The 27,323-nt window shown below is 41.9% G+C and overlaps 1 protein-coding gene across 14 annotated transcripts in view; it reads right to left on the bottom strand.

Moving 5' to 3' along the window:
- fnbp1b (formin binding protein 1b) overlaps positions 1-27,323 on the bottom strand; it is a 253,838-nt gene that overhangs the window by 136,876 nt on the left and 89,639 nt on the right. For all 14 annotated transcript variants that reach the window (XM_078226346.1, XM_078226353.1, XM_078226350.1 and 11 more), the window contains 2 exons: positions 16,762-16,818; positions 14,744-14,891 (listed from right to left, as the gene is read on the bottom strand). In XM_078226346.1, the coding sequence (XP_078082472.1) occupies positions 14,744-14,891; positions 16,762-16,818 (205 nt within the window). The remainder of the gene's footprint in view (positions 1-14,743; positions 14,892-16,761; positions 16,819-27,323) is intronic.

Genomic DNA, 27,323 nt, shown 5'->3' with positions numbered 1-27,323 from the left:
ACGAGAAGGAAAGTGCAGTGGTCAAGAGTTTAAGGAGATGGTTGGTAATGACAACAAGAATTCAAAGTTCATCTTTGTTCTCCAGCAAAATCCTGAAGTAGTTTTAGGAGAGGATAACAAGGCCCAACTGCATAATGTGACCCATCACCAACATGCATTCCCTCTCCAAATTGCTTGAATATGCTGCTGCCTCCCAAATCTATGCCCATCTTTCCCTGAACTTCACACATGAATCGACAATAAAGTTTCTGCCCTTCTCACATTAAATTGGCTCTTATCAAAGTCACAAATTACATCCCATGTGACTGTGTCGAAGGTAAACAATTTCTCCTTGACCTATCTGCAGCCTTTGACATGGTTGACGACACCATCCTCCTCCAATGCCTCCATTGGCATCCAGCGGGGCATGACCATATTCAGCTGATTCCATTCTTATCTAATTGTAGTAAGAGTTTTAACAACACCAGGTTAAAGTCCAACAGGTTTATTTGGTAGCAAATGCCATTAACTTTTGGAGCCCTGCTCCTTCGTCAGATGGAGTGGATATCTGCTCCATCAGAATCTAGAATCTGTAATCAAGAATCTATTCCTGGTCTTCTTTATCCAATGTTGCCAGGTCTGCTCACTGGCTTGATTTGAGATGAGCTTCCAACCACAAGTCCATTCAATCACTTAAGACCACTTATTCCCACCTCCATATGCTCGCCAGACTTGACTTTGCCTCAACCCAACAGCTGCTGAAACCTTCATTTATGCCTTTGTGACTTCTAGACTTGTTATTCCAACATATTCTAGACTGGTATCCCAAACTGTAGCCTCCCATAAACTTGAGGTCATGCAAAACTCTACTACTTTACTACCCATGGTCTTACATGCACCAAGTTCAATTCACCTAGCACCACTGCACTCGACATACATGGGCTTTTGATCAAACAATGCCTTGATTTTAAAATTCTCATCCTTCTTTTCAAATTCCAATCATGGCCTTGTTGCTCCCTATCTCTAATCTCCTCCAGCTTCACAATCTTCCAAGAGATCTGTATTAATCTAATTCTGACCTCTCGAGCAATCCAAATTTTGATTGCTGTACCATTCGTTGTGTACTTTCAGTTGCCTAGGCTCTAAGTTGTGGCATTGCTTTCCCAAACCACTGACTTCCATCTTTTTCTTTCTTTTAAGGCTATTGTTAAAACCTACGTCCTTGACCAAAATATTAAGGCAGGTGGTCAAAAGTGGTTATGTGCTTAATAATTTTGCTTCATACCACTTCTATAAATAGCTTTAGGAATGTCATATTACATACAAAATGCTATGTAAACACAAGTTGTTTTTGCCTAAAGCATTTTGAGATGCATCAACATGATGAGGCCTAACACAATGCAAGTATCAATGTTATTATACATCAGGAGCCAGGGAAAGGCAGAAAAAATCTGCAACCAAAACATACAAAAATCAGCCTCATGTAGAACCACACAAAGAAATGAAGGATCAAAAGGCCTGATGATATTTGGGAGCTTGAGTAGATTGTTTTGTATTTCCATGAGCTGCAACTGGAAAAGCATTCAGTTAGTTAGTGAGTAACATTTTCCAGAATTTCCTGCGCAACAATAAAAATTCTCTGTACCAGGAGTCATTTGGAAACTGGAACATTAATGCAATTGCAGATCACTGCAATAGAAGTTAAATAGATAAGTAAACCAACACACCAAAAGAAAGATCAAGAATGAACTGTTTCAAAGAATCAAATGTGAGAATTCATCCATAGATTATTGGTCCGAGGAAAGCTGCATTTGCAGCCATGAACTCAACTAAAAAACAGACCAAGACAGTGCCATCATGAATTCCCTGCTGCTGTCAGACTTTTGAATGGAGTTACCTCACACTAAGTTCATCTTTCTCTACACCCTAGCTATGACTGTAATACTACATTCTGCACTTTCTTGTTTCCTTCTCTATGAATGGTATGCTTTGTCTGCATAGCGCGCAAGAAACAATACTTTTCACTATGTTAATACATGTGACAATAATAAATCAAATCAAATCAATACACCCATGAAATGGGCATACTGTGAAGAAAGGTGATAAACTAATGTATGCCTCTGGACTTAAATTAGTTTATACATTTTATGATGACGCCCTTATACATTTTCCACTGTTGTGATGCTCTCCAATATTATGGCTGGGATTTTTCATTGTGACGGGATCCACTGCAGGAGATCCTGCAACCCATCCAAAATCCATTGACTTTTAGAGGGACTGGACAATCCTGGCGGCAGGCAGGGCCGGAAAATTCAACCCAATGTTTAAAGTATTGCGCACATTAAAAAACCATATTTCTGTAGTGCCATGATGTCAATCAGCAGAACAGATTGGAAAAGAGTATCAAACACAATTTTCAGGATAAGATCTGACAGAACTTGAATCTCAGCCAGTGAAAAAAATTATACAGACCAAAATGAATTGATCAGAATTAAGGAGAACAGCAAGGAATCAGATATATACTTGGAAAATAAAAATTCTGAATAGTTATGGGAATGGAGCAGGGTGTGGGGCGAATTAATCTCTTTCAAAATGCTGGGCACATGTACAACAAGAAAAAAACCTTCTTCCATACTATATAAGACCATAAGATCATAAGACATAGGAGCAGAATTAGGCCACTCGGCCCATTGAGTCTGCTCCACCATTCAATCATGGCTGATTTTTTTTTCTCATCCACATTCACCTGCCTTTTCCCCATAACCCCTGATCCCCTTATTAATCAAGAACCTATCTATCCCTGTCTTAAAGACACTCAATTACCTGGCCTCCACAGCCTTCTGCGGCAAAGAGTTCCACAGATTCACCACTCTCTGGTTGAAGACATTCCTCCTCATCTCTGTTTTAAAGGATCGTCCCTTTAGCCTGAGGTTGTGCCCTCTGGTTCTAGTTTTTCCTACTCGTGAGTGTCCTGTAAGTTTCAATAAGATCCCCCCTCATCCTTCTAAACTCCAACGAGTACAGACCCAGAGTCCTCAACCGTTCCTCATACGACAAGCTCTTCATTCCAGGGACCATTCTTATGAATCTCCTCTGGACCCTTTCCAAGGCCAGCACATCCTTCCTTAGATACGTGGCCCAAAACTGCTCACAATACTCCAAATGGGGTCTGACCAGAGCCTTAAAAAGGCCTCAGAAGTACATCCCTGCTCTTGTATTCTAGCCCTCTCGGCATGAATGCTAACATTGCATTTGTCTTCCTAACTGCCGACTGAACCTGCACGTTAACCTTAAGACAATCTTGAACAATGACTCACAAGTCCCTTTGGGATTCTGATTTCCTAAGCATTTTCCCATTTAGAAAATAGTCTATGCCTCCATTCCTCCTTCCAAAGTGCATAACCTCTCACTTTTCCAAATTGTATTCCATCTGCCATTTCTTTGCCCATTCTCCTAACCTGTCCAAGTCCTTCTGCAGCCCCCCCTGCTTCCTCAATACTACCTGTCCCTCTACGTATCTTTGTATCATCTGCAGACTTAGCAACAGTGCCTTCAGTTCCTTCCTCCAGATCGTTAATGTACATTGTGAAAAGTTGTGGTCCCAAACCCTAAAATAATAATGCTGAGATGTAGTTGATCTGTTGATCAATTGCATCTGGACTAATCTATAGTTTTACATGGAGTACCAAACAACAGCATAGGCTACTTATTTCAGCAGATACTTCAGTAGCAAAGCAACATAAGTTGTGAATTAACCTTTAATTCATTTCACTATTTCTGCATTGTGGCCTTCAACAGTGATTTGAAAAAATAATTGTTAACTATCAGAAAATGTATGTATGCTTGGAAACTACAACGTTTATTAAGTTCAAACCCAGTTTTCACCCTGTAAAATCCTGAACATTTTACATTTTCAAAGTCATCATTCCTAGTTTGGCCCTCCTACAGTAAGAAATCGAAGATATTACCTACCTCACCTAGTTAATCACACAGTATAAAATACGCATGCTTAATGGCTAAGGATAACATTTCTTAAACTATAATCATGCCACGTTCGCTATCTAATAATTAGCACTTTTCCCACAATGCTCAGTTGGAAATGCCCATTGCAAAATTGAATAGAGGTTCAATCCCCAATATGTGTTGACTAGGTTCAAATTTGTCAAGAGAAACAGTACAATTGCATTAGTTAGTCTCAGAACTCCATGGAACTGATGGGAGGAGCCCAGCACATCGGCGCAAAAGGTGAGGCTGACACATTTGCAACATGGACAAGTAGGGCCGAAGGGCCTCTTTCCATGCTGTAAACCTCTGACTCTGTGACTCTATAACAAGCTTTAGCCGGACGTGCTGAGTAATACTGCAGCCTTACCTTTTGCGCCGATGTGCCAGGGTCCTCCCATCATTGAAGATGGGGATATTTGTGGAGCCTGCTTCTCCAGTGAGTTGTTTAATTGTCCACCAGCATTCGCAATGGGATATGGTAGAAAAGCAGAGCTTAGATCTGTGATGTTGGTTGTGGGATTTCTTAACTCTTATCTTATTACTTGCTGCTCATGCTGTGTGGCACACATGTAGCCCTGTGTTGTACCTTCACTAAATTGTCATCTCATTTTTAGGTATGCCTGGTATTGGTCCTGGCATGCCCTCATGCACTCTTCATTGAACCAGGGTTAATACCTTGGCTTGGTGGTAATGGCAGAGGTGGGCATATGCTGAGTCATGAGGTTACAGATTGTAGTTGAGCACAGTTCTGCTACTGCTGATAACCCACAGTACCACATGGATGTCCAATCTTGAGTTGTTAGATCAGCTTGAAATTTATCTCATTTAGCACAATAGTAGCGCCACACAACACAATGGAGGGGCTTTGCCTCCACAAGGACTGCGTGGTGGTCACTCCTACCAATACTATCATGGGCAGGTTGGTGAGAATGAGATCAAGCATGCTTTTCCCTCATTATGTTTCCTTCACTACTTGATTCATCTTGGCCCATTCCAAAGGTCCCCAGCATCACAGTTGTCAGTCATCAGCAAATTCAATTCACGCTACGTGATGTCAAGAAATGGTTGAACTCACTGGATGCTGCAACGGCTATGTGCCCTGACAATATTCCAGTAATAGTACTGAAGACCTATGCTCCAGAACTTGCCACACACCAACCAAGCTATTCCAGTAAGGCTACAACACTGGCATCTATCCAACAGCGTGGAAAGTTGCCCAGGTATGTTCCATACACAAAAAGCAGGACAAATCCAACCAGGCCAATTACCTTATCAGTCTACTCTTGGTCATCATTTTTCACAGTAACTTAATTGCAGTGTTGTCAGCCTACTTGTGACTAATAAATAAACTTAACTTAAGGAAGGGGTCATCAACAATGCTATCAAGCAATAACTTGCTCAATGATGCTCAGTTTGGGTTCTGCCAGGCTCGCAGAGCTCCTAACCTCACGACAGCCTTGGTTCAAACCTGGGTGAAAGAGCTGAACTCGAGGTGAGGTGAGAGTGACTGCCCTTGACATCAAAGCAGCATTTGACCAGTATGACATTAAGGAGCATGGGTAAAACTGAAGTCAATGGGAATCAGAGGGCGAACTCTCTGCTGGTTGTAGTCATATCTGGCACATAGGAAGATGGTTTTGGTTGTTAAGAGGTCAATCATCACAGGACATTACTGCAGGAATTCCTCAGGGTAGTGTCCAAGGCCCATCCATCTTCAGCTGCTTCATCAATGGCTTCCTTCCATCATAAGGTCAGAAGTTGGGATGTTCGCTCATATTGCAATGGCCAGCATCATTTATGACTCCTCAGATACTGAAGCAGTCCATGTTCAAATGGAGTAAGACCTGGACAATATCCAGGCTTGAACAAAAACAGAAAATGCTGGAAAATCTCAGCAGGTCTGACAGCATCTGTGGGGAGAAAATACAGCACAGCTCTGGCAAAGGGTCATCTAGACTCAAAACATTGGCTCTATTCTCTCCCACAGATGCTGTCAGATCTGCTGAGATTTTCCAGCATTTTCTGTTTTTGTTTCGGATTCCAGCATCCACAGTATTTTGCTTTTATAATATCCAGGCTTGGGCTGACAAGTGACAGGTAATTTTCATGTCAGACAAGTGTTGGGCAATGACCATCTCCGACAACAGAGAATCTAACCATTGCTCCGGACATTCAATGGTATTACCAACACTGAACCCCACACTATCAACATCCTGGGGATTACCATTGACCCAAAACTGATCTGGACTAGACCTTTAAATACTGTGGCAACAAGAAACGGTCAAAGGCTAGGAACCTGAGGAATCTCTAGACTAGGGGAAATGTCAGAGGACTGGAGAATTGCAAATTGCCCTTGTTCAAAACAGGCTGTAAGGATAGCCCCAGCAATTACAGACCAGTCAGTTTAACATCAATAGTGGGCCAGCTTCTAGAAACAACTATTCCGAATAGAATTAGTAGTCATGTGGAAAAACGTGGGTTGATTAGGAAGAGCCAACACGATTTCTAAAGGAGAAATTGTGTTTAAATAACTTGCTGGAGGTTTTGAGAAGGTAACAAAAAGGGTTGATGAGGGGAATGCCATTGATGTTGTGTACTTGGACTTTGAGAAGGCGTTCAACACTGTGTCACTCAACAAACTTGAGAAAAAGGTTGTAGCTCATGGAATAGCTCATGGGATAGTAGCAACATGAATACAAAAGTGTCTGATTAGTAGGAAACAGACAATAACAGTCAATGGATACTTTTCAGGTGAGAGGAAGGTTTGTAGTGGTGTTCCCCAGGGGTTGATATTGGGACCCTTGCTTTTCCTGATATATATTGATGATCTAGATCTTAGTGTGCAGGGGGCAGTTTCAAAGTTTGCAGATGATACTGTGAAGAGGACGGCGTTGAACTTTAGAAGGATATAGGAAGTTGGTGGAGTGGGCAGATAGGTGGCAGATGAACTTCAATGCGGAGAGATGCGAAGTGATGCATTTTGATAGAAAGAACATAAAGAGGAAATACAAAATAAAAAGTAGAATTCTCAAAGGGGGGCAGGAGTAGCGGGACCTGGGTCTTATATGTGCACAAATCATTGAAGGTGGAGGACAAATGGAGAGAACAGTTAATAAAGCATATCGTATTCTGCGCTTTATTAATAGGGGCATAAGAGTACAAGAGTGAGGAGGTTATGCTGAACTTATACAAGACACTAGTTGGACCTCAGCTGGAATATTGTGTACAGTTTTGGGCACCATACTATCGGAGGGATGCGAATGCATCAGAGAGAGTGCAGAAAAGGTTTACAAAAATGGTTCCAAGGATGAGAAACTTCAGTTATGAAAATAGATTGGGACGGCTGGGACATTTCTCCTTGGAGAGAAGAAGGCTGAGAGGAGATTTGAGAAAGTTCAAAATTGTGAGGGGCTGGACAGAGTGGGTAGGGAGAAACTGTTTCCCCTTGGAAAAAGAACGAGAAGGCACAAATTTAAGGTGATTTGCAAAAGAAACATATATGATGTGAGAAAAAACATTTGACACACAATGAGTGGTTCAGGTCTGGAATGCACTGCTTCGGTCTGGAATGCACTGTTTAGAAGCGTGGTGGTGGTAGGTTTAATTAAGGCATTCAAGAGTGCATTAGATGATTATTTGAAAAGAAACAATATGCAGGAGCATGAGGAAAAAGGCAGGGGAATGCTACTAAGACAGGCTAGTCATGGCACGAATCAATTGCAGCCTCCTAGACTACCTGGATCCACTAGAGTTTGCCTACCGGCGCAAGAGCTCCACAGCAGACACCATCTCCCTGGCCCTGCACTCAACCTTGGAACACCTAGATAACAAGGACTCCTATGTCAGACTCCTATTTATTAACTACAGCCTTCAACACTATTATTCCCACAAAACCCATCTCCAAACTCCGTGGCCTGGGCCTTGGCACCTCCCACTTCGACTGGATCCTGAACTTCCTAACTCACAAACCACAATCACTAAGGATAGGCAACAACACCTCCTCCACGATCATCCTCAACACCGGTGCCCCACAAGGCTGTGTTCTCAGCCCCCTACTATACTCCTTATACACCTATGACTGTGTGGCCAAACTCCCCCCCAAATCGATTTTCAAGTTTGCTGACGACACCACCGTAGTGGGTCAGATCTCAAACAATGATGAGAGAGAACAGGAATGAGATAGAGAATCTGGTGAACTGGTGCGGCAACAATAATCTCTCCCTCAATGTCAACAAAACGAAGGAGATTGTCATTGACTTCAGGAAGCGTAAAGGAGAACATGCCCCTGTCTACATCAATGGGGATGAAATAGAAAGGGTCGCGAGCTTCAAGTTTTTAGGTGTCCAGATCACCAACAACCTGCCCTGGTCCCCCCATGCCGACACTATAGTTAAGAAAGCCCACCAACGCCTTTGCTTTCTCAGAAGACTAAGGAAATTTGGCATGTCAGCTACGACTCTCACCAACTTTTACAGATGCACCATAGAAAGCATTCTTTCTGGTTGTATCACAGCTTGGTATGGCTCCTGCTCTGCCCAAGACCGCAAGGAACTCCAAAAGGTCATGAATGTAGCCCAATCCATCACGCAAACCAGCCTCCCTTCCATTGACTCTGTCTACATTTCCCGCTGCCTCAGCAAAGCAGCCAGCATACTCAAGGACCCCAGATATTCTCTCTCCCACCTTCTTCCGTCAGGAAAAAGATACAAAAGTCTGAGGTCACATACCAACTGATTCAAGAACAGCTTCTTCCCTGCTGCTGTCAGACTTTTGAATGGACTTACCTTGCATTAAGTTGATCTTTCTCTACACCCTAGCTATGACTGTAATAGTACATTCTGTACTCTCTCGTTTTTTCTCTATGAACGGTATGCTTTGTCTGTATAGCGTGCAAGAAACAATACTTTTCACTGTATGTTAATACATGCGACAATAATAAAATAAAATCAACTCAAACATAATGCACATTTGGAGAGCCAGTGCAGAGATGATGGGCTAAATGGTTTCCTTCTGCACTACAACAATTCTGTAATCCTGCAGTGAGTAACTAACCTCCTAACTCCCCAAAGCCTGCTCACCATCTACAGGACACAAGTTTGGAAGTGTGATAGAAGACTCTCCACTTGCCTGGATGAGTGCAGCTCCAACAACACTTGAGAAGCTTGACATCATATAGGACAAAGCAGCCCACTTGATTGGCACCAATTCAACGAACACCCACTCCCTCCACCACTGATGCACAGTGGCAGCAGTGTGTGTACCACCTACAAGATGCACTGCAGGAACCTGCCAAGGCTCCTTCGACAGTGCCTTCCAAACCCATGACTGCTACCATCTAGAGGGATAAGGATAACATTTTCATGGTACATCACCACCTGCAAGTTCCCTTCCACATCACTCTCAGTCCTGTCTGGAAATATACTGCCATTTCTTCACTGTCACTGTATCAAAATCCAGGAACTCTCTTCCCTCATAGCACTATGCCACATGGACTGCAGTGGCTCAAAAAGGCAGCTCACCACTACCATCTCAAGGACAATTAGGGATGAGCAAAAATGCTGGTCTGGCCAGCGATGCCCACTTCCAATGAATGAAGTTTTTAAGATGGGTGCATTAAGACTGTATAGCATTGCACTACACTTATCCCCACTTGACCATTGGAGGAGCCAAGTACATCCTCTGGCCGCAGAGAAGACTTCAGTTCTAAAGAGCATAAATGATTATGGGCAATAGATTTATGGTTTGTTTATACTGTCAGTTTCATAACCAACAAGGGTACAGCATTTGCAACAAAACAACTTGTATTTATAAAGTGCTCTTAACAGCAAAAACACATTGCCTCAAAAGCGTGTGATCGGGCAAAAATGATGCAGAAGCAAACAAATTAGGTGGGATGAGCTCAAGTTTTCGTAAACTAGTGGGTTTTAAGTAAGGTCTTAAAGAAAGAGGTGGAGGAGAGAAAACTTGAAAGTGCAGAACCTAGGTTCTGTCAATAATTAGATGAAGTATGGAGGATGGATAAAGGGTTGGAGAAATGGGAAGTTTAAGTAGGGCTGTCTAACTGGAGGACACTAGAGTTACAGACAGGTAAGGCCATGTAGTGATTTAAACATGAGAAAAGGAATTGGAGGACCAAGAACCAACATAGGATAGATTTTTGAACAGTAAAGGAATTAAGGAATTATGGTGAGCAAGTGGGGAAGTGGAGCTGAGTCCACGAAAAGATTAGCCATGATCTTATTGAATGGCGGAGCAGGCTCGAGGGGCCAGATGGCCTACTCCTAGTTCTTACGTTCTTATAGGTCTGTAAGGACAGGAATGTTGGGTGAAATGTGATTTGGCCCAAATGAAACAACCATTACATAACACTCAATTTAACAATAAAGTAAGAACACATCTTCCAAAGGAAAATTTCGTACAGGTATAATTCGACAGTTGTTTTTTTCCTACTCCATTCTTAAAGTTACAAAGCCAATGCTCAGAGTGGATTGGGTGGACACAAATCCATTCCTGGCTTGCTCCAAAAACCAAATTCAAATTCAACCTGAATCCAATTCATGGTCCCCACAAGGGATACAAATAAGATCCAAGCTGACAAAAATAAGGCATTGCACCTGATCTTGGACTTGATCCAACACTTGACCTTAGCCAAAAGGCCGAGCTCTACAGGAACTGCAGTCTAAACTAGTCAAATCCATTCCCTGACTAAAAGGGAAAATGCTGGAAAATCTCTTCTGTAAGGAGAGAAAAGAACAGATTCCAGCATCCACAGTAATTTGCTTTTATCCATTCCCTGACTACTCTTGTGCCATGGTGATGTGTCTATTTTATTACAATCCACTTTTGAGTGAGGGGAAATGAAGAGGGTAAAGGGGGTCTGAAGTTGGTGCTAATTTTTGTAAACCATGTGTCTCAATTTGTTGCAAAAATGTGTAATGTCATGATTCATATACTTCAGGAATATAACTTATAGTTTGGGGATTGAGATTTTTAAATGCAAAATACATGAAAATACCTGGCAAGAAGCTGGTAAGCAAATCTAAAGTAATTGCAATTTAAATATGCTTATTTAGTAAGGTCAGAGTTAGAAGTGGAAAAATGCTAAACAGTGAGGTGGCCCCTGGAGTTTCTCAAAGACAACAAGATGTCTAGCGTTCTGCATAAGGGGTTCAAATTATTCATTTGGTTTCCCACATCAAAGGGAAGGTTTGGGAATGGGAAATAATGAGTTTAAGTCTTTATCTGGGACATCCCAAGTGTTTAAAGTTTTAAAAATTTATTTATTAGTCACAGGCAGGCTTACATTAATACTGCAATGAAGCTACTGTGAAAATCTGTAGGGATAGATTGCAGGGAGGGTTTTTTTTTGTTCTGTGCTTATCTGTGCAAATTCTCAAAGAAACAGGCAATTGCAACCTGAAGCAGTTTTGAGACAAACAGAAAGACACAATGTGCCAGGAACTGTAGACCAAGAATCTTATATCGTTTAGGAATTCTAAATGCCCTAGGAACAGCACATTCAAATAAATGCAAATCTTAATATCAGACAGCTCTGAACTCAGAAACATCACTGAACTTAGACCATGTCTTGCAATCCTTTCAAGTGATTTTCAGAACTATAGTGCTGAGATGATGCAACTGAAAGATAATTCTCTTTGTTGCATGGAAAATGAAACATTATACATGATTGTAGCTAAAATTTAAGTGAAAAAAAATCAATTGTCCATTTTAATCTGAAGATAATAACATGCATGTATCAGTCACAACAAATTCAATGCCAGCTCATTAGATCCTGGCCCTGATCATAGAATTTTAATTGGTCACAACACCCTTCTCCTTTAGCCCTGCAAGTTACTCCTCTTCTCCTTTTGATAGTCACAATTAAATCTGCCTGCATCTCACTCTCGAGCATTGCATTCCAGGTCCTAACAATTCATTGCATTTATGTTAAATTTTATATTGCATTGTGTACAAGTCACTAGTTCAGCCTCAGTTAGAATATTGCGTCTAGTTCTAGCTGCCACACTTTAGGAAGAATGTAGAGGACTTAGGTCGAGAGAGTGGAAAAAAATCACGAGAATGCTTCTCAGGATGAGGAACTTCAGTTACGTGGATAGGTTGGAGAAATTAAGACTGTTTTCTTTGGAGGAAAGGCAGCTGAGAGGAGATTTGATTCGAGGTATTTAAAATCATGAGGGGTCTGGATGGGGAAGGTATGGAAAAACTGTTCCTACTTGTGAAAGGATCAAGAATGAGAGGATACAGATTTGAAGTAATGAGTAAAAGGAGCAAAAGAGGTATGAGGAAAATCCTTTCCATGCAGCAACTGGATTAAATCTGAAATGTACTGCTTGAGAGTGTGGCGGAAGCAGATTTGATTGAAGCATTCAAAGGAAAATTAGACTGTTATCTGAAAAGGAAGAAAGTGCAGGAATACAGAAAGAGAGTAGGGGTGGCACGGTGGCTAGCACTGTTGCCTCTCAACGCTAGGGCCCCAGCTTCGATTCCCGGCTTGGGTCACTGTCTGTGTGGAGTTTCCACATTCTCATGTCTGTGTGGGTTTCCTCCGGGTGCTCTGATTTCGCCCCCCCCCCCCCCCACAGTCCAAAGATGTGCAGGTTAGGTTGACTGGCCATGGTAAATTGCCCCTTGGTGTCAGGGGGACTATCAGGTAAATATGTGGGGGCTACGGGGTTAGGGGTTGGGTGGGATTGTGGTCGGTGCGGACTCGATGGGCTGAATGGCCTCCTTCTGCACTGTAGGGATGCTATGATTCTATGAATGGCACTAAAGTGCTCACTCAGAGAGAAGGGGCAGACATGATTGGCCAAATCGCCTCCTTCTGCACTGAATCAATTCTGTGATACTGCATGAAAAGCCTTTCCCTCCTGTCACCATTTCTTCCTTTACCAATCACCTTCAGTCAGTATCCTCTGGTTCATGATCTTTCCACCGAATGGAACAGTTTCTCCCTATCTAATCTGTCTGGACTCATGATTTTGAATACCTCCACTAAATCTCCACACAACCTTCTCTTCTTCATGGAGAACAGTCCCACCTTCTACTTTAATAAACTTTGTAATTCCTCGTCTCTGGAAGCATTCTCCTGAATCTTTTCTGCACCCTCGCAAATACCTTCACATCCCAAGTGTGGTGCCTAGAACAGGACAGAATACTCCAGTTGAGATCAAATCAATTTTTGGTCATAACTTCCTTGCTTTTGTACTTCATGCCCCTATTTATAAAACCCAGCTTATTTAACTGCTGTCTCACCCTGCCCTGCCACCTTCAATGATTTGTGTGGAAATACCCGGGGTCCCTCTGCTCTGCATTCCTATCAGGATTGTATCATGTATTTTATATTGCCTCTCCCCCTTCTGTCCACCAAAATGGATCACTTCACACTTCTCTGCATTAAATTTCACCTGCCACACATCCACCCATTCCATCTACCTGTCAATGTCTTTTTGGCATTTAGCACTGTCATCCTTACAAGGAGGAAAATATCTTTACTTTTAATTTCTTCTTAATTCAGTTCCAACTGGAACACAGAACTGATATGCAAATCTAAACACTCCCATTTATATAGCACATATGATTGCAACATGGGAAATGAAGAAACACACAGTAGCGCAAGAACTGTTACTCATTTTAGCCTGGAGTTGGCACACATTCCTTTGGTACAGCAGAGGCGGCTTTACTTTGCATGTAATTACATTATCTTGAAATGCTTGATGGCGACATTGAGTGCTTCACTCTCGCAACAAAATCCAATCCCATGCTCACTTACAATATACATACATGCAATTCCTATAGAGTTTACAGATTTCCCATCTGGACCACAAACATTCATTCCCTCTTACTCTACCTCCCCACCCCGAGAGGAGGGAAACAGAAACTAATTGCAGCAGCTGAGATTGCCAGTTCAATTGTCAAACTACTTCTCCCTTTGGTATGTAAAGCTCAATAATACACCACATGTTGGGCTATAAAAACTTGAATATCAAACACTTACCCTAGTGAGATTTTACCATTACATCATGAACTTTCAACAACATTCAACATTTTTGGATAGTGATCTTAAAAAAAAGGTTATCCCATTAACCCTTAGAATATCTTTTTTAAAATTCATTTATGGGATGTGAGTGTCGCTGGCTGGAGCAGCATTCATTGTCCATCCCCAACTGCCCTCCACTTCAGAGGTATTTGAGAATCAACCACATTGCGGAGAGCCTGGAGTCACATGTAAGTCAGACCAAGTAAGGATGGCAGATTCTGTACCCTAAAGAGTATTAGTGACAATTTTATGACAATCGACACTGACTTTTATTTCAGATTTTTTATTGAATTCAAGTTTCCCCAGCCGCCATGGTGGGATTTGAACCTGGGCCCCCAGATCTTGCCCTGGTTCTCTAGTTTACTAGTCCAGTGAATATCACTACACCAATGCCTGCCCCAAGGAACATCTCTAAGAACACCGGTGAGCAAAAAACTTCATCAACAGCATTTTTTAAACATCTAAAATTTTGAATTGACACAGCTGAAAATGGCAACTTTTATTCTCTTCTAAAAAAAAGATAAAGTGTACTGCCAGTAACAAAACTTAATTTTTGCTGATGTTTTTCTGTCCACTTTAGAAGACATTTATGTCAGTGCTAAAAAAATATCCTTAAAATTTACAAATAGAGTTTCATTTAGAGTCTAATCCTTCCAAAACAATTTTATATTAATAATGGCAATAAGTAATACAAGAAGTTACCAATTTCCGTTCTTGCTTCAGCTCCTGGATATAACGTGATAGCTCAGCAAATATTAGCCCACTCATGTTCTCAGCGATCACCTCATGCTGGCCTGCATAGTCATTCATTTCATTCAGAACAGCTAGAAATGCTTGACATGATGTATATCTGTAAAATAATACATTCAGTTATAGTCCAAATGTTTTTATTTTAAAACTCAATTTCAAATATTTTAAATCAAGTGTCACAGTACTCAATGGAGTTTAGAAGGATATGGGGGGATCTCATTGAAACTTACAGAATCCTAAAGGCCTGGCTAGAGTGGATGTGGGGAGGATGTTTCCATTAGTAGGAGAGACTAGGATTCAAGGGCACCGCCTCAGAGTAAAGGGACGACCTTTTAGAACCGAGATGGGGAGGAATTTCTTCAGCCAGAGGGTGGTGAATCTGTGGAATTCATTGCCATAGAAGGCTGTGGAGGCCAGGTCATTGAGTGTATTTAAGACAGATATAGATAGATTCTTGATTGGTAAGGAGATCAAAGGTTATGGGAAAAAGGTAGGAGAATGGGATTGAGAAACTTATCAGCCAGAATTGAAAGGCAGAGCAGACTCAATGAGCCGAATGGCCTAATTCTTCTCCTATTTCTTATGGTTTTATAATCAGCCTATTAGTAAACTATTTTCAAAATTTATCTTGAACTTCCAAAAATTGGATGTGTTGACTCCAAATTTCCTAAAATACATCTTACAATTATATATCTTCCTCTGAAAATGTTTTAAATTGATATGTACAAGCAACACTTCACTGCAAACAAAAAAGATCATTCACAAGCAGATCAATTTATAGCATTGGAGATTTTGCATATAACACAGGCAACATTAATATTGCCAAGTAAAAACAAATGTAACCCAGTTAAAAACAGGCTCAAAATATTTCTATGATTATTGATTTGAGTGTAAACAAGATGTTTCGTGGTCAGGTTAGGTCATTTTATTTGTTAACATTAAAGATCCATCAGCAGATTTGCAGGAGAAAGGTAGGATTTAGAAACCTAAGCTATGGTCTACCATTGAAAGAATAGGCAGTGTTATTCTTTTCATTTCATGGTTCTCTCTCTCTACTGTTCCTCGACATTTCTGATCAATGTTTTACAAATTATAGGTCCCGGATTCCCACACTACTACTGTACAAGATACCAAGCAGTGCAATTACCCTATAATTTATTGTCCATCTCCTCCACTCATCACAAGTTAACACTACAACATTCACAAACTTCTGTAAGTTAACATTCTGTGCTATTTCACATCACAAAACTAGGTCACATTAATTAACTTTCCCACCTGCCCATGTCCTGAGTTTTCATTTGCGACTGAGGAAAGGATTAATGCAGAGCAAATTTCTTTCAGCAGTATTTTCCCAAAATTTATTCTGAGCTTACATACGCCACAAATAAATTCCAATGAGTATCCAAAGAAAAAATGGGAAAGGGGCTGGATCAAAAATCCAAATATCACGCACCAAGTTGGAATATGTTGTGTTTTTTCCACATTTTCTACCTTGTCGTCATTCTGACAGAAAGTTTTCACAGAAGTTACATTTTCCTTTTTTTATGAATTCAAAATCAAGGAACAATTGATGTTCAACCTTGAATTTATTTTTACTTCCAGTAAAACCAACAAAAGGCCCATTTTCACCCTATCTCTCGACACCCCACCACCCACTCCTAAGAGTTGGTTATGCAAAAGAAGGGTTGTCTTCGTGTGAATTTGCTGGGGGAAGCACACAAATAAATACTACAAACCAGTTCCAATAAAAGAAAACATTGTTACGAGTTCTAGTTTTCTTAATGTTTAATTTTGGATTTTCAGATTTTAGGAAAACTAATTTGAAAAAAAACGCAAATGACTTGCATTATCATTTATAACAAAGCAAGATACAGTACTAGAGAATAACACCAGTACTGTATCAGGATGCCTTCACTGCATTTGAAGTGTTAATGGATTGCATTACTATTTTGAATCTGAAAGGAACACACCTCTGTTCTTCCTCTTCTTTGGAGTTCCTTTTCGGCTGATACTTTTTCGAAAGATTCCTGAAGAGTAACACAAAAAAGCTTCATTAACTCAGAGTTTTGCAAAATAAACTGTGTATAACACAAGTACCTGCTTACTTAGTAAACCCATTTGTTTTGATTTTTGAATCAAAGTAAAATAATTACTGGTTTCAACTAATTTATTCCAGATGCATAATATCCTACAAATAACTATGTATCATAGAGGAGGCAAGTGAGATTGAGAGACTGGGGGATGTGGATAAGCTATTTATTTTGGTGGCGAAATCAAGATTGAGACATAACATTAAATTAGATCTAGGTCATGCAACAGCTAAATCAAGAAACTCTTTTTTTCAGACAAAGGGTAGTAGAAATCTTGAAAACTCCATCAAAAGGGTGTGAATATTAGGATAATTGGAGCCTTTGAGATTGATTTTTTTTTGGTTAAGGGTATCAAGGGATTTGAAGCAAAAGTGGGTAAATGGGAGCTGAGGGGTGGATTAACCGTGATATAACTAAATGGTGGAGCTTGGTGGGCTGAATAGCATCCTCTTTCAAATGTTCCTACACCGCTAGGATACAAGACAGTTTCAGCAACATAAATGCAGGGAGTCAATACATGAAGTTCAGTCTTCTGTCATTGGAATTACACAAGCATCAATAAAAGGCATAAAGTTATTTAAGTTATGGCAGTCATAGAGGTTTACAGCATGGAAACAGGCCCTTTGACCCAACTTGTCCATGCCGCCATTTTTAACAACAAGCTATTATCATTTATAACAAAGCAAGATACAGTACTAGAGAATAACACCAGTACTGTATCAGGATGCTTTGTTATAAATGATAATGCTTGTCCCTATTGCCCGCATTTGCCCCTTATCCCTCTACACCCATCTTACCCATGTAACTGTCTAAATGCTTTTTAAAAAACAAAATTGCACCCACTCTACTACTGCCTCTGGCAGCTCACTACCCTCTGCGTGAAAAAATTGCCCCTCTGGACCCTTTAGTATCTCTCCCCTCTCACCTTAAACCTATGCCCTCTAGTTTTAGACTCCCCTACCTTTGGAAAAAGATGTTGACTATCTACCTTATCTATGTCCCTCATTATTTTACAGACCTCTATAAGATCACCCCAAGCCTCCTATGCTCCAGGGGGGAAAAAGTCCCAGTCCATCCAACCTCTCCTTATAACTCAAACCATCATGTCCTGGCAGCAACCTAGTAAATTTTTTCTGCACTCTTTCTTGTTTAATAATATCTTTTATATAATAGGGTGACCAGAACTGTACACAGTAATCCAAGTGTAGCCTTACCAATGTCTTGTACAATATCAACAAGACGCCCCAACTCCTGTATTCAATGTTCTGACCAATGAAACCAAGCATGCCGAATGCTTTCTTTACCACTCCGTCCATCTGTGACTCCATCTTCAAGGAGCTATGAACCTGTACTCCTCGAACTCTTTGTTTTATAACTCTCCCCAATGCCCTACCATAAACTGAGTAGGTCCTGCCCCGATTCGATCTACCAAAATGCATTACCTCACATTTATCTAAATTAAACTCCATCTGCCATTCATCAGCCCACTGGCCCAACTGATCAAGATCCCATTGCAATCCGAGATAACCGCCTTCTCTGTCCACTATGCGATCAAGTTTGGTGTCATCTGCAAACTTACTAACCATGCCTCCTAAATTCTCATCCAAATCATTAATATAAATGACAAATAACAGTGAAACCAGCACCGATCCCTGAGACACACCACTGGTCACAGGCCTCCAGTTTGAAAAACCATCTGTCTTTTGCCATCAAGCTAATTTTGTATCCATTTAGATACCTCACCCTGGATCCGAGAGATTTAAGCTTATGCACCAACCCACCATGCAGTACCTTGTCAAAAGCCTTGCTAAAATCCAGGTAGATAACATAGACTGCACTGCCCTCATCTACCTTCTTGGTTACCCCTTCAGAAAACTCAATCAAATTCGTGAGACATGATTTTCCACTCACAAAGCCATGCTGACTATCCCCACTGCCTATCTAAATGCCTGTAGGTCCTATCTCTCAGAATACCTTCTAACAGTTACCCATTACAGACGTTAGGCTCACCGGTCTATAGTTCCCAGGCTTTTCCCTGCAGCCCTTCTTGAACAAAAGCACATTTGCTACCCTCCAATCTTCAGGCACCTCACCTGTGGCTGCCGATGATTCAAATATCTCTGCTAGGGGACCCGCAATTTCCTCCCTAGCCTCCCACAACATCCTGGGATACATTTAATCAGATCCTGGGGATTTATCTGCCTTGATGCGCTTTAAGACTTTCAGCGCCTCCTTCTCTGTTATATGTACACTCCTCAAGAATCACTATTTCCCAAGTTCCCTAATATCCATGTCTCTCTCAACAGTAAATACTGATGAGAAATATTAATTTCGAATCTCACCCATCTCTTGTGGATCTCCAAATAGATGACCTTGTTGATCTTTAAGAGGCCCTACTCTCTCCCTAGTTACTTTTTTGCCTTTATGTATTTGTAGAAGCTCTTTGAATTCTCTGCCTTATCTGCCAAAGCAATCTCATGTCCACTTTTTGCCCTCCCGATTTCTCTCTTAACTCTACTCCAACAACCTCTGTGCTCTTCAAGGGATCCACTTGATCCCAGCAGCCTATGCATGTCATGTGCCGCCTCCTTCTTTTTGACCAGGGCCTCAATATCCCTAGTCATCCAGGATTCCCTACTTCCACCAACCTTGCCTTTCACTAAAGGGAATATGCCTACCCTGAACCCTTTTAACACACTTTTGAAAGCCTCCCACTTACCAGCCGTCCCTTTGCTGCCAACAGACACCCCCAATCAACTTTTGAAAGTTCCTGTCTAATTACATTAAAATTGGCCTTGCCCCAATTTAGAATTTTAACATTTGGGCCAGACCTATCATTCTTCATGACTATCTTAAAACTAATGGAATTATGGTCACTGGTCCCAAAGCGATCCCTCACTAACACTTCTGTCACCTGCCCTCCCTTATTTCCCAAGTGAAGGTCAAGTGTTGCACCCTCTCGAGTCAGGCCATCCACATACTGAATGAGAAATTCCTCCTGAATACACTCAACAAATTTCTAACCATCCAAGCCCCTAATGCTATGGCTGTCCCAGTCAATGTTGGGAAAGTTAAAGTCCTCAGCTATTACCACTCTATTTTTCTTGCATCTATCTGTAATCTCCTTACATATTTGCCTCTCAATTTCCCGCTGACTATTTGAGGGCCTGTAGTACAATCTTATCAAAGCGATCTCTCCCTTCTTAATTTTCAGTTCAACCCATAGAGACTCAGTTTACGAACCCTTGGATATATCGCCTCTCAGGACTGCAGTGATGTTCTGCCTAATCAAAAACGCAACTCCCCCTCTTCTCTTACCTTCTGTTCTATCTTTCCTATAGCATCTGTACCCTGGAACATTGAGCTGCCAGTCCTGCCCCTCCCTTAGCCATGCTTCAGTAATAGCTATAATATCCCAGTCCCATGTACCCTCCCATGCTGAGTTCATCTGCCTTGCCCATCAGGCCTCTTGCATTGAAATGAATGCAGTTTAATCTAGACTTCCCTTGCTCTCTGCCCTGCTTTCTCAGACCATCTGTCCAGTCATGTTTTGTACACTCTCCATGTTTTCTTTCTCTTAGCCTTACTGGACTCATTCACTGCACACTGTACTGTAGCCGTTTTTGATTTTTGACTTTGGTTTCTCTGCCTTTCACTTTTCCCCTCACTGCCTTTTGTTTCTGTCTCCACTTTCCTTCCCTCCGACTTCCTGCTTCGGTTTCCATTCCTTTGCCATATTAGTTTAAACCCTCCCCAACAGCTCGAGCAAACACTCCCCCGAGGACTTGGGTTCCAGTCCTGCCCAGGTGCAGATCGTCCGATTTGTACTGGTCCCACCTCCCCATTTGGAATATTGTGAGCAGTTTTGGGCTCCATATGTAAGGATGAGGATACGCAAGGATGGATGTGCTGGCCTTGAAGAGGGTCCAGAGGAGGTTCACAAAAATGATCCTGGGAATGAAGGTTTGTCATATGAGGAGTCTGGATCTATACTCGATCGAGTTTCGAAGGATGAGGGGGGAATCTAATCGAAACTTACAGAATATGAGGACATGGGACTTAATAGGATGGAGGGTTATAGGTAGGCCTAGAAGGTAGGGATATGTTCGGCGCAACTTGTGGGGTCGAAGGGCCTGTTTTGTGCTGTAGTTTTTCTATGTTTCTTCTATGTTTCTAATATTGAAAGGCCTAGATAGAGGGAACATGGAGAGGCTGTTTCCACTGATGGGAGAGGCTAGAACTCAAGGGCACAACCTCAAAGTGAAGGGATGCTCCTTTAAAACTGAGATGAGGAGGAATTTCTTCAGCCAGAGACTGATGTATCTGTTGAACTCATTGCCACAGAGGCTTTGGAGGCCAGGTCATTGAGTGTCTTTAAGACAGAGTTAGATAGGTTCTTGATCAATAAGGGGATCAAGGGTTACGGGGACAAGGCAAGAGAATGGGGATGAGAATCATATCTGCCATGCTCGAATGGCGGAGCAGACTCGATGGGCCGAATGGCCAAATTCTGCTCCTATATCTTATGGTTCCAATGTCCCAGGAATTTGAATCCCTCCCTCTTGCACCATCTCTCAAGCCAAGTATTCATCTTAGCTATCCTGACATTCCTACTCTGACTGGCAAGTGGCACTGGTAACAATCCTGAGATTAATACCTTTGAGGTCCTACTTTTTAGTTTAACTCCTAACTCCCAACTCCTTAAATTCATCTTGGAGGACCTAATCCCATTTTTTACCTAAATCATTGGTGCCCACATGCACCACAATAGCTGGCTGTTCACCCTCCTCCTCCAAAATGTCCTGCAGCCGCTCTGAGACATCCTTGACCCTTGCACAAAGGAGGCAACATACCATCCTGGAGTCTCATTTGCATCTGCAGAAACGCCTGTCTATTCCCCTATCGCTATAGCTCTGCCACTCTTATTCCTGCCCTTCTGCGCAGCAGAGCCAGCCATGGTGCCATGAACCTGGCTGCTTCCACCTTCGCTTGGTGAGCCATCTACTTAACTAGCAAAATGCTGGTATCCTTGCACGCAATAGCTTTCCAATTAGATATTATTAAACAAATTGATGTTGCTCATTGCAGCCTGCAGTCACAATCCTACCAATGGGCTTAAATTGGTTTAAAGTGGTACTAATTACATTTCATTGATTTATGGGTTCGAACTAATGTCAACAATGTGCGACGAGGACGACAAACCAACACCAATTGCTTCCCCTAGAATGCTCAGCAGTTACTGTGGATTGATATAATCTAGTAGAATCATAGAATCCCTACACTGCAGAAGGAGGCCATTCAGCCCATCAAGCCTGCACCAACCACAATCCCACCCAGGCCCTATTCCCTTAACCCCATGTATTTACCCTGCTAATCCCTCTGACACTATGGGGCATAACCCACACATCTTTGGACTGTGGGAGGAACCTGGAGCACCCGGAGGAAACCCACGCAGACACAGGGAAAACGTGCAAACTCCAAACAGTCACCCAAGGCCGGAATTGAACCCGCGTCCCTGGTGCTGTGAAGCAGCAGTGCTAACCACTGTGCCACCATGCCGCCCCCTGGTACTGTCAACGTTTTGCACAAGGCACATATTCACCACAGATCCTTACAATTTACGTTGGTAGCATGGGAACAAATGACACCAGAATGCACACAAACTTTGTGTTCAAATATTTCTCATTCAGTATAAACATGGCAATCTACATTATCAGTCAGAAATACATGATTATTCTTGAACCTTAATTAAAGTTATTTAAAAAGTAAAAGGTTAATTTTTCCATTCTAATTAGAATTCAAACACATCCACCTGAATAGTCGATTAAACAGCTTTTAATTTAATTATTTGAAAAAATGAATGAATTCCCTGGCTACCAATGAAATTCACACAGGGAAGATCAACATGTTAACTAGAAAAAAGAATGAACTTGTATTTAAATTGTGTCTTTCATAATTGCTGGATGCCCCAAAGTGCTGCTTCACAGCTAATAGAGTACTTTTAGTCACTGCTACAATGCAAGGAAACACAGCAGCCAATATGCATAGAGAAGGATAAAGATAAATGACCAGGTGATTTGTCTGAGTGATACTGGTTGAGGAACAATATTAGCCAAGACATCAGCAACATCTTTATTTTGTGCCTTCAATACACAAAAAAAGGCCAAATGCTTTTACATGACCAATTTCAAGTCAAAGCAAAGAGGCAAACTAAATTAATCAGGAAATGCTAAAATACTCAGGTGGTCAGGGAACATCTGTGGACTGAGAAAGAGAGTTAAGGTTTCAAGTCGATGAGTTTTCATCAGGAAATATTAGGATAGGTGACTAAATGCTTGGTCAGAGATAGGTTTTCAAGACAGCTCTTCGAGGTCAGAGAGGTTTTGCGATGCAGGGAAATATACAGAGGGAATTCCAGAACACAGGGCCTATACAGTTAAAAGCAGATAATTATAGGGTAAAAAGAAAGCAGCGTGTGTGCACAGAGAAACCCTCTCGTCTTCACTGAGTAGTGACATGGGATTTTTTATGTTCACTCAAAACAAGCCTTCATTTAATGTTTCATCCATTAGATGTAATTTCTTCATTGCTGCATTGAAGGATGAAGCAGTGGAACATTTCCATAAAGATACCTCACAGATAGTTAGAATATTCCGTTACTTCAATTCTAAAAAGTGACACAACAGATCAACGTTAAAAAAAAATCATGTCAAATACAGGGAAGGGCATATTTATAGCAAGTTACTCACATGAAATACTCACATAAAACACTTACTCAATATCAACTTTTACAAAACTAACACTAGGCTACAGCATCCATGCCAATCATCAGCATGTCACATCTAGTGTCACTGAAAATCCAAATTACAATCAGCTTAAAGAGTTAATCTTAAAAATAAATCAATTGTGAAATACCGAAGTGTTCCAAATTCTGACTTCATTACTAAGTGTGTCGAAGACTGGGTGCCAGAGATGCCAATCCACGTTTCCACAAACCATGGATGAATAGGGATAATGTGGAGATGCCGGCGTTGGACTGGGGTAAACATAGTAAGAAGTCTAACAACACCAGGTTAAAGTCCAACAGGTTTATATGGTAGCAAACGCCACTAGCTTTCGGAGCATGCTGCTTCTTCCACCTGATGAAGGAGCAGCACGCTCCAAAAGCTAGTGGCGTTTGCTACCAAATAAACCTGTTGGACTTTAACCTGGTGTTGTTAGACTTCTTACTGTGAATAGGGATATCCACTGCTTGCTAAAGTATCCCTGCTTGCGAAAGTCCAAGTTTACGGCATTCAAGTCAGGCGACCCTGACCTATACAAGCAATCCAGATATAATCTACGGAGATTCATCAAAGATGCCAAAAGGCAATATCGCTCGAGTCCCAGGCTAGCCACATGGACTCCCACTAACAATGGCAAGATCTGCAAGACAGAACTGGCTAGAAGTTGAAGGCATGTAGAATTGCCGGCACCAATGCACCCCTCCCGATAAGCTCAACACCTTCTATGCCCATTTTTAGCAAGAGGTCAGCGAGAGGACGCCTGCCACCCCGGAAGCCTCAGCTGAATACTCCATATCCGAGGTCACCATCACAGACATCAGATCAGCCTTCTCAAAAGTCAACCCACAAAAAGCGACTGGCCCGGATGGGGTACCCCGATGAGCACAGATCCTGCGCGGGCCTGCAAGTGGAGGTATTTGCAGACATCTTTAACCTCTCTACACCAATCTGAGGTCCCTATCTGCTTAAAGAAGACGACCATGATCCCTGTATGAAAAGCCAAGCAGCGTGCCTTCATGACTATCTTCCGGTGGCTCTGACATCCATCATTATGAAGTGCTTCGAGAGGTTAGTCATGGCATTAATCAATTCTAGCCTCCCAGATTGCCTGGATCCACTACAGTTTGCCTATCACTGCAGCAGGTCCACAGAAGATGCCATCTCTCTGGCCCTACACTCAACACTGGAACACCTGGATAACAAAGACACTTATGTCAGACTCCTGTTTATTGACTACAGCTCAGTCTACAACACCATTATTCCTACAAAAATCATCTCCAAACTCCGTGGCCTGGGGCTCGGTGCTTCCCTCTGCGACTGGATCCTGGACTTCCTAACCCACAGACTACAGTAAGGATAGGCAACAACACCTTCTCCATGATCATCCTCAATACCAGTGCCCCACAAGGCTATATCCTCATTCCCTTACTATACTCCTTACATACCAATGACTGTGTGGCCAAATTCCCCTCCAACTTGATTTTCAAATTTGCCAATGACACCACCGTCGTGGGTCGGATCTCAAACAATGATGAGACAGAGTACAGAAAAGAGATAGAGAATCTGGTGAACTGGTGCGACGATAGCAAAACGAAGGAGATAGTCATGGACTTCAGGAAGCATTGTGGAGGACACTCCCCTGTCTACATCAACAGGGATGAAGTGGCCGAGAGCTTCAAATTTCTAGGTGTCCTGATCACCAACAACTTGTCCTGGTCCCTCCAAGCAACGCGATAGTTAAGCCTCCACTTTCTCAGGACTCTAAGGAAATATGGCGTGTCCGCTACGACTCTCATCATCTTCTGCAGATGCACTGAGAAAGTATTCTTTCTGGCTGTATCACAGCTTAGTATGGCCCTTACTCTGTCCAAGATCACAAGGAACTACAAAGGATCATGAACATAGCCCAGTCCATCACGCAAACCAGCCTCCCATCCATTGACTCTGTCTACACTTCCCACTGCCTCAGAAAAGCAGCCAGCGTAATCAAGGGCCCCACACATCCCAGACATACTCTCTTACCCTTCTTCTGTCGGTAAAAAAATACAAAAGTCTGAGGTCATGTGCCAACTGACTCGAGAACAGCAACTTCACTGCTACCGTCAGACTTTTAAATGGACCTACCTCGTATAAGTTGATCTTTCTCTACACCCTATGACTGTAACACTACATTCTGCACCATCTCCTTTCCTTCTCTATATACGGTATGCTTTGTCTGTATCGTGCATAAGAAACAATACTTCTCACCGTATACCAATACATGTGACAATAATAAATCAAATCAACTTTGTAGACGAAAATTTCAACATTCACCGGCAGAGCTTGGCTACGGACTCAAATTGAAATCTGGCCTTAACATTGTACTCCCTCCATCAAGTGTTCTTGTGGTCATGTTTTTTTCCTCCACAGATTTCTATCAAGTTTGTTCTGGAGCTGTTAACCTTCAGGGGTTTTTTTTGGAAGCTGTTTGCCTGCTTTTGCTGGGTTTCTGAGCTTGAAAGGCATGTATGGAACATGAACATTAAGCCACAATTGCCACAAACTTGCTTTTATGGAATCCAAAGTCATTTTACTTTTATGGTTTATAACATATCACATTAACTAAAGTTTTTTTTAAGCATCCTGAAGATGGGATTTTTTAAAAGTTTATTTATTAGTGTCACAAGTAGGGGCTTACATTAACACTGCAATGAAGTTACTGTGAAAATCCCCTAGCCGCTACACTCAGGCGCCAGTTCAGGTACACTGAGGGAGAATTTATGCATTTAACCAGCACGTATTTCAGACTGTGGGAGGAAACCCACCCAGACACAGGGAGAACGTGCAGACTTCGCACTGACACAGATGGTGGCACAGTGGTTAACACTGCTGCCTCACACTGCCAGGGATCCGGGTTCAATTCCAGCCTTGGGTGACTGTGTGGAATTTGGATATCCTCCCTGTGTCTGCGTGGGTTTCCTCCCACAGTCCAAAGATGTGCGGGTTAGGTTGATTGGCCATGCTAAGTTTGCCCCTTAGTGTCAGGGGGATTAGCAGGGTAAATATGTGGGGTTACAGGAATAGGGCCTGGATGGATTGTGGTTGGTGCAGATTCGATGAGCCGAATGGCCTCCTTCTGCACTGTAGGGGTTCTATGACAATGACCCAAGCCGGGAATCAAACCCGGGTCCCTGACGCTGTGAGGCAGCAGTATCAACCACTGTGCTACCATGCTGCCCATTTTTGTACAGACCAGTGATTAAAGGGAAAAAAGACAAAATCAAACAGTGCAGGCTTTAACCAGTGACAATCATTTAGGTGTAATATCACAAAAATGATACATCAATAACAACTGACCTACTGCATTTTCAGGTCTGTCAGCAACTTATATTATTTTCTACAAAGCTGCTGTTACAAGTCTCTCACCTGAAGAAGGGGCTTGTGTGGCTTTTGCTACCAAATAAACCTGTCGGACTTTAACCTGGTGTTGTTAAACTTCTTACCGTGTTACAAGTCGACAGCAGGTATTCTCTGATTCAGTGTCACCAGTCTCTCCCATAATCAAACATTCCCACCCACCTCACCCCCTTTACAATGTGGAGGATACTTTTAGGCCTAATATTTAAAAGAACATATGGTCCAGGGATCTAAATTTTCAATTTATGTGCCACCTTCATA

The sequence above is a fragment of the Mustelus asterias genome, chromosome 13 (genome assembly GCF_964213995.1).
Source record: "Mustelus asterias chromosome 13, sMusAst1.hap1.1, whole genome shotgun sequence".
NCBI classification, from domain to species: domain Eukaryota; kingdom Metazoa; phylum Chordata; class Chondrichthyes; order Carcharhiniformes; family Triakidae; genus Mustelus; species Mustelus asterias.
The sequence above is the reverse complement of the archived record's forward strand: the minus strand, read 5'-3'. Positions and strand labels throughout refer to the sequence as shown.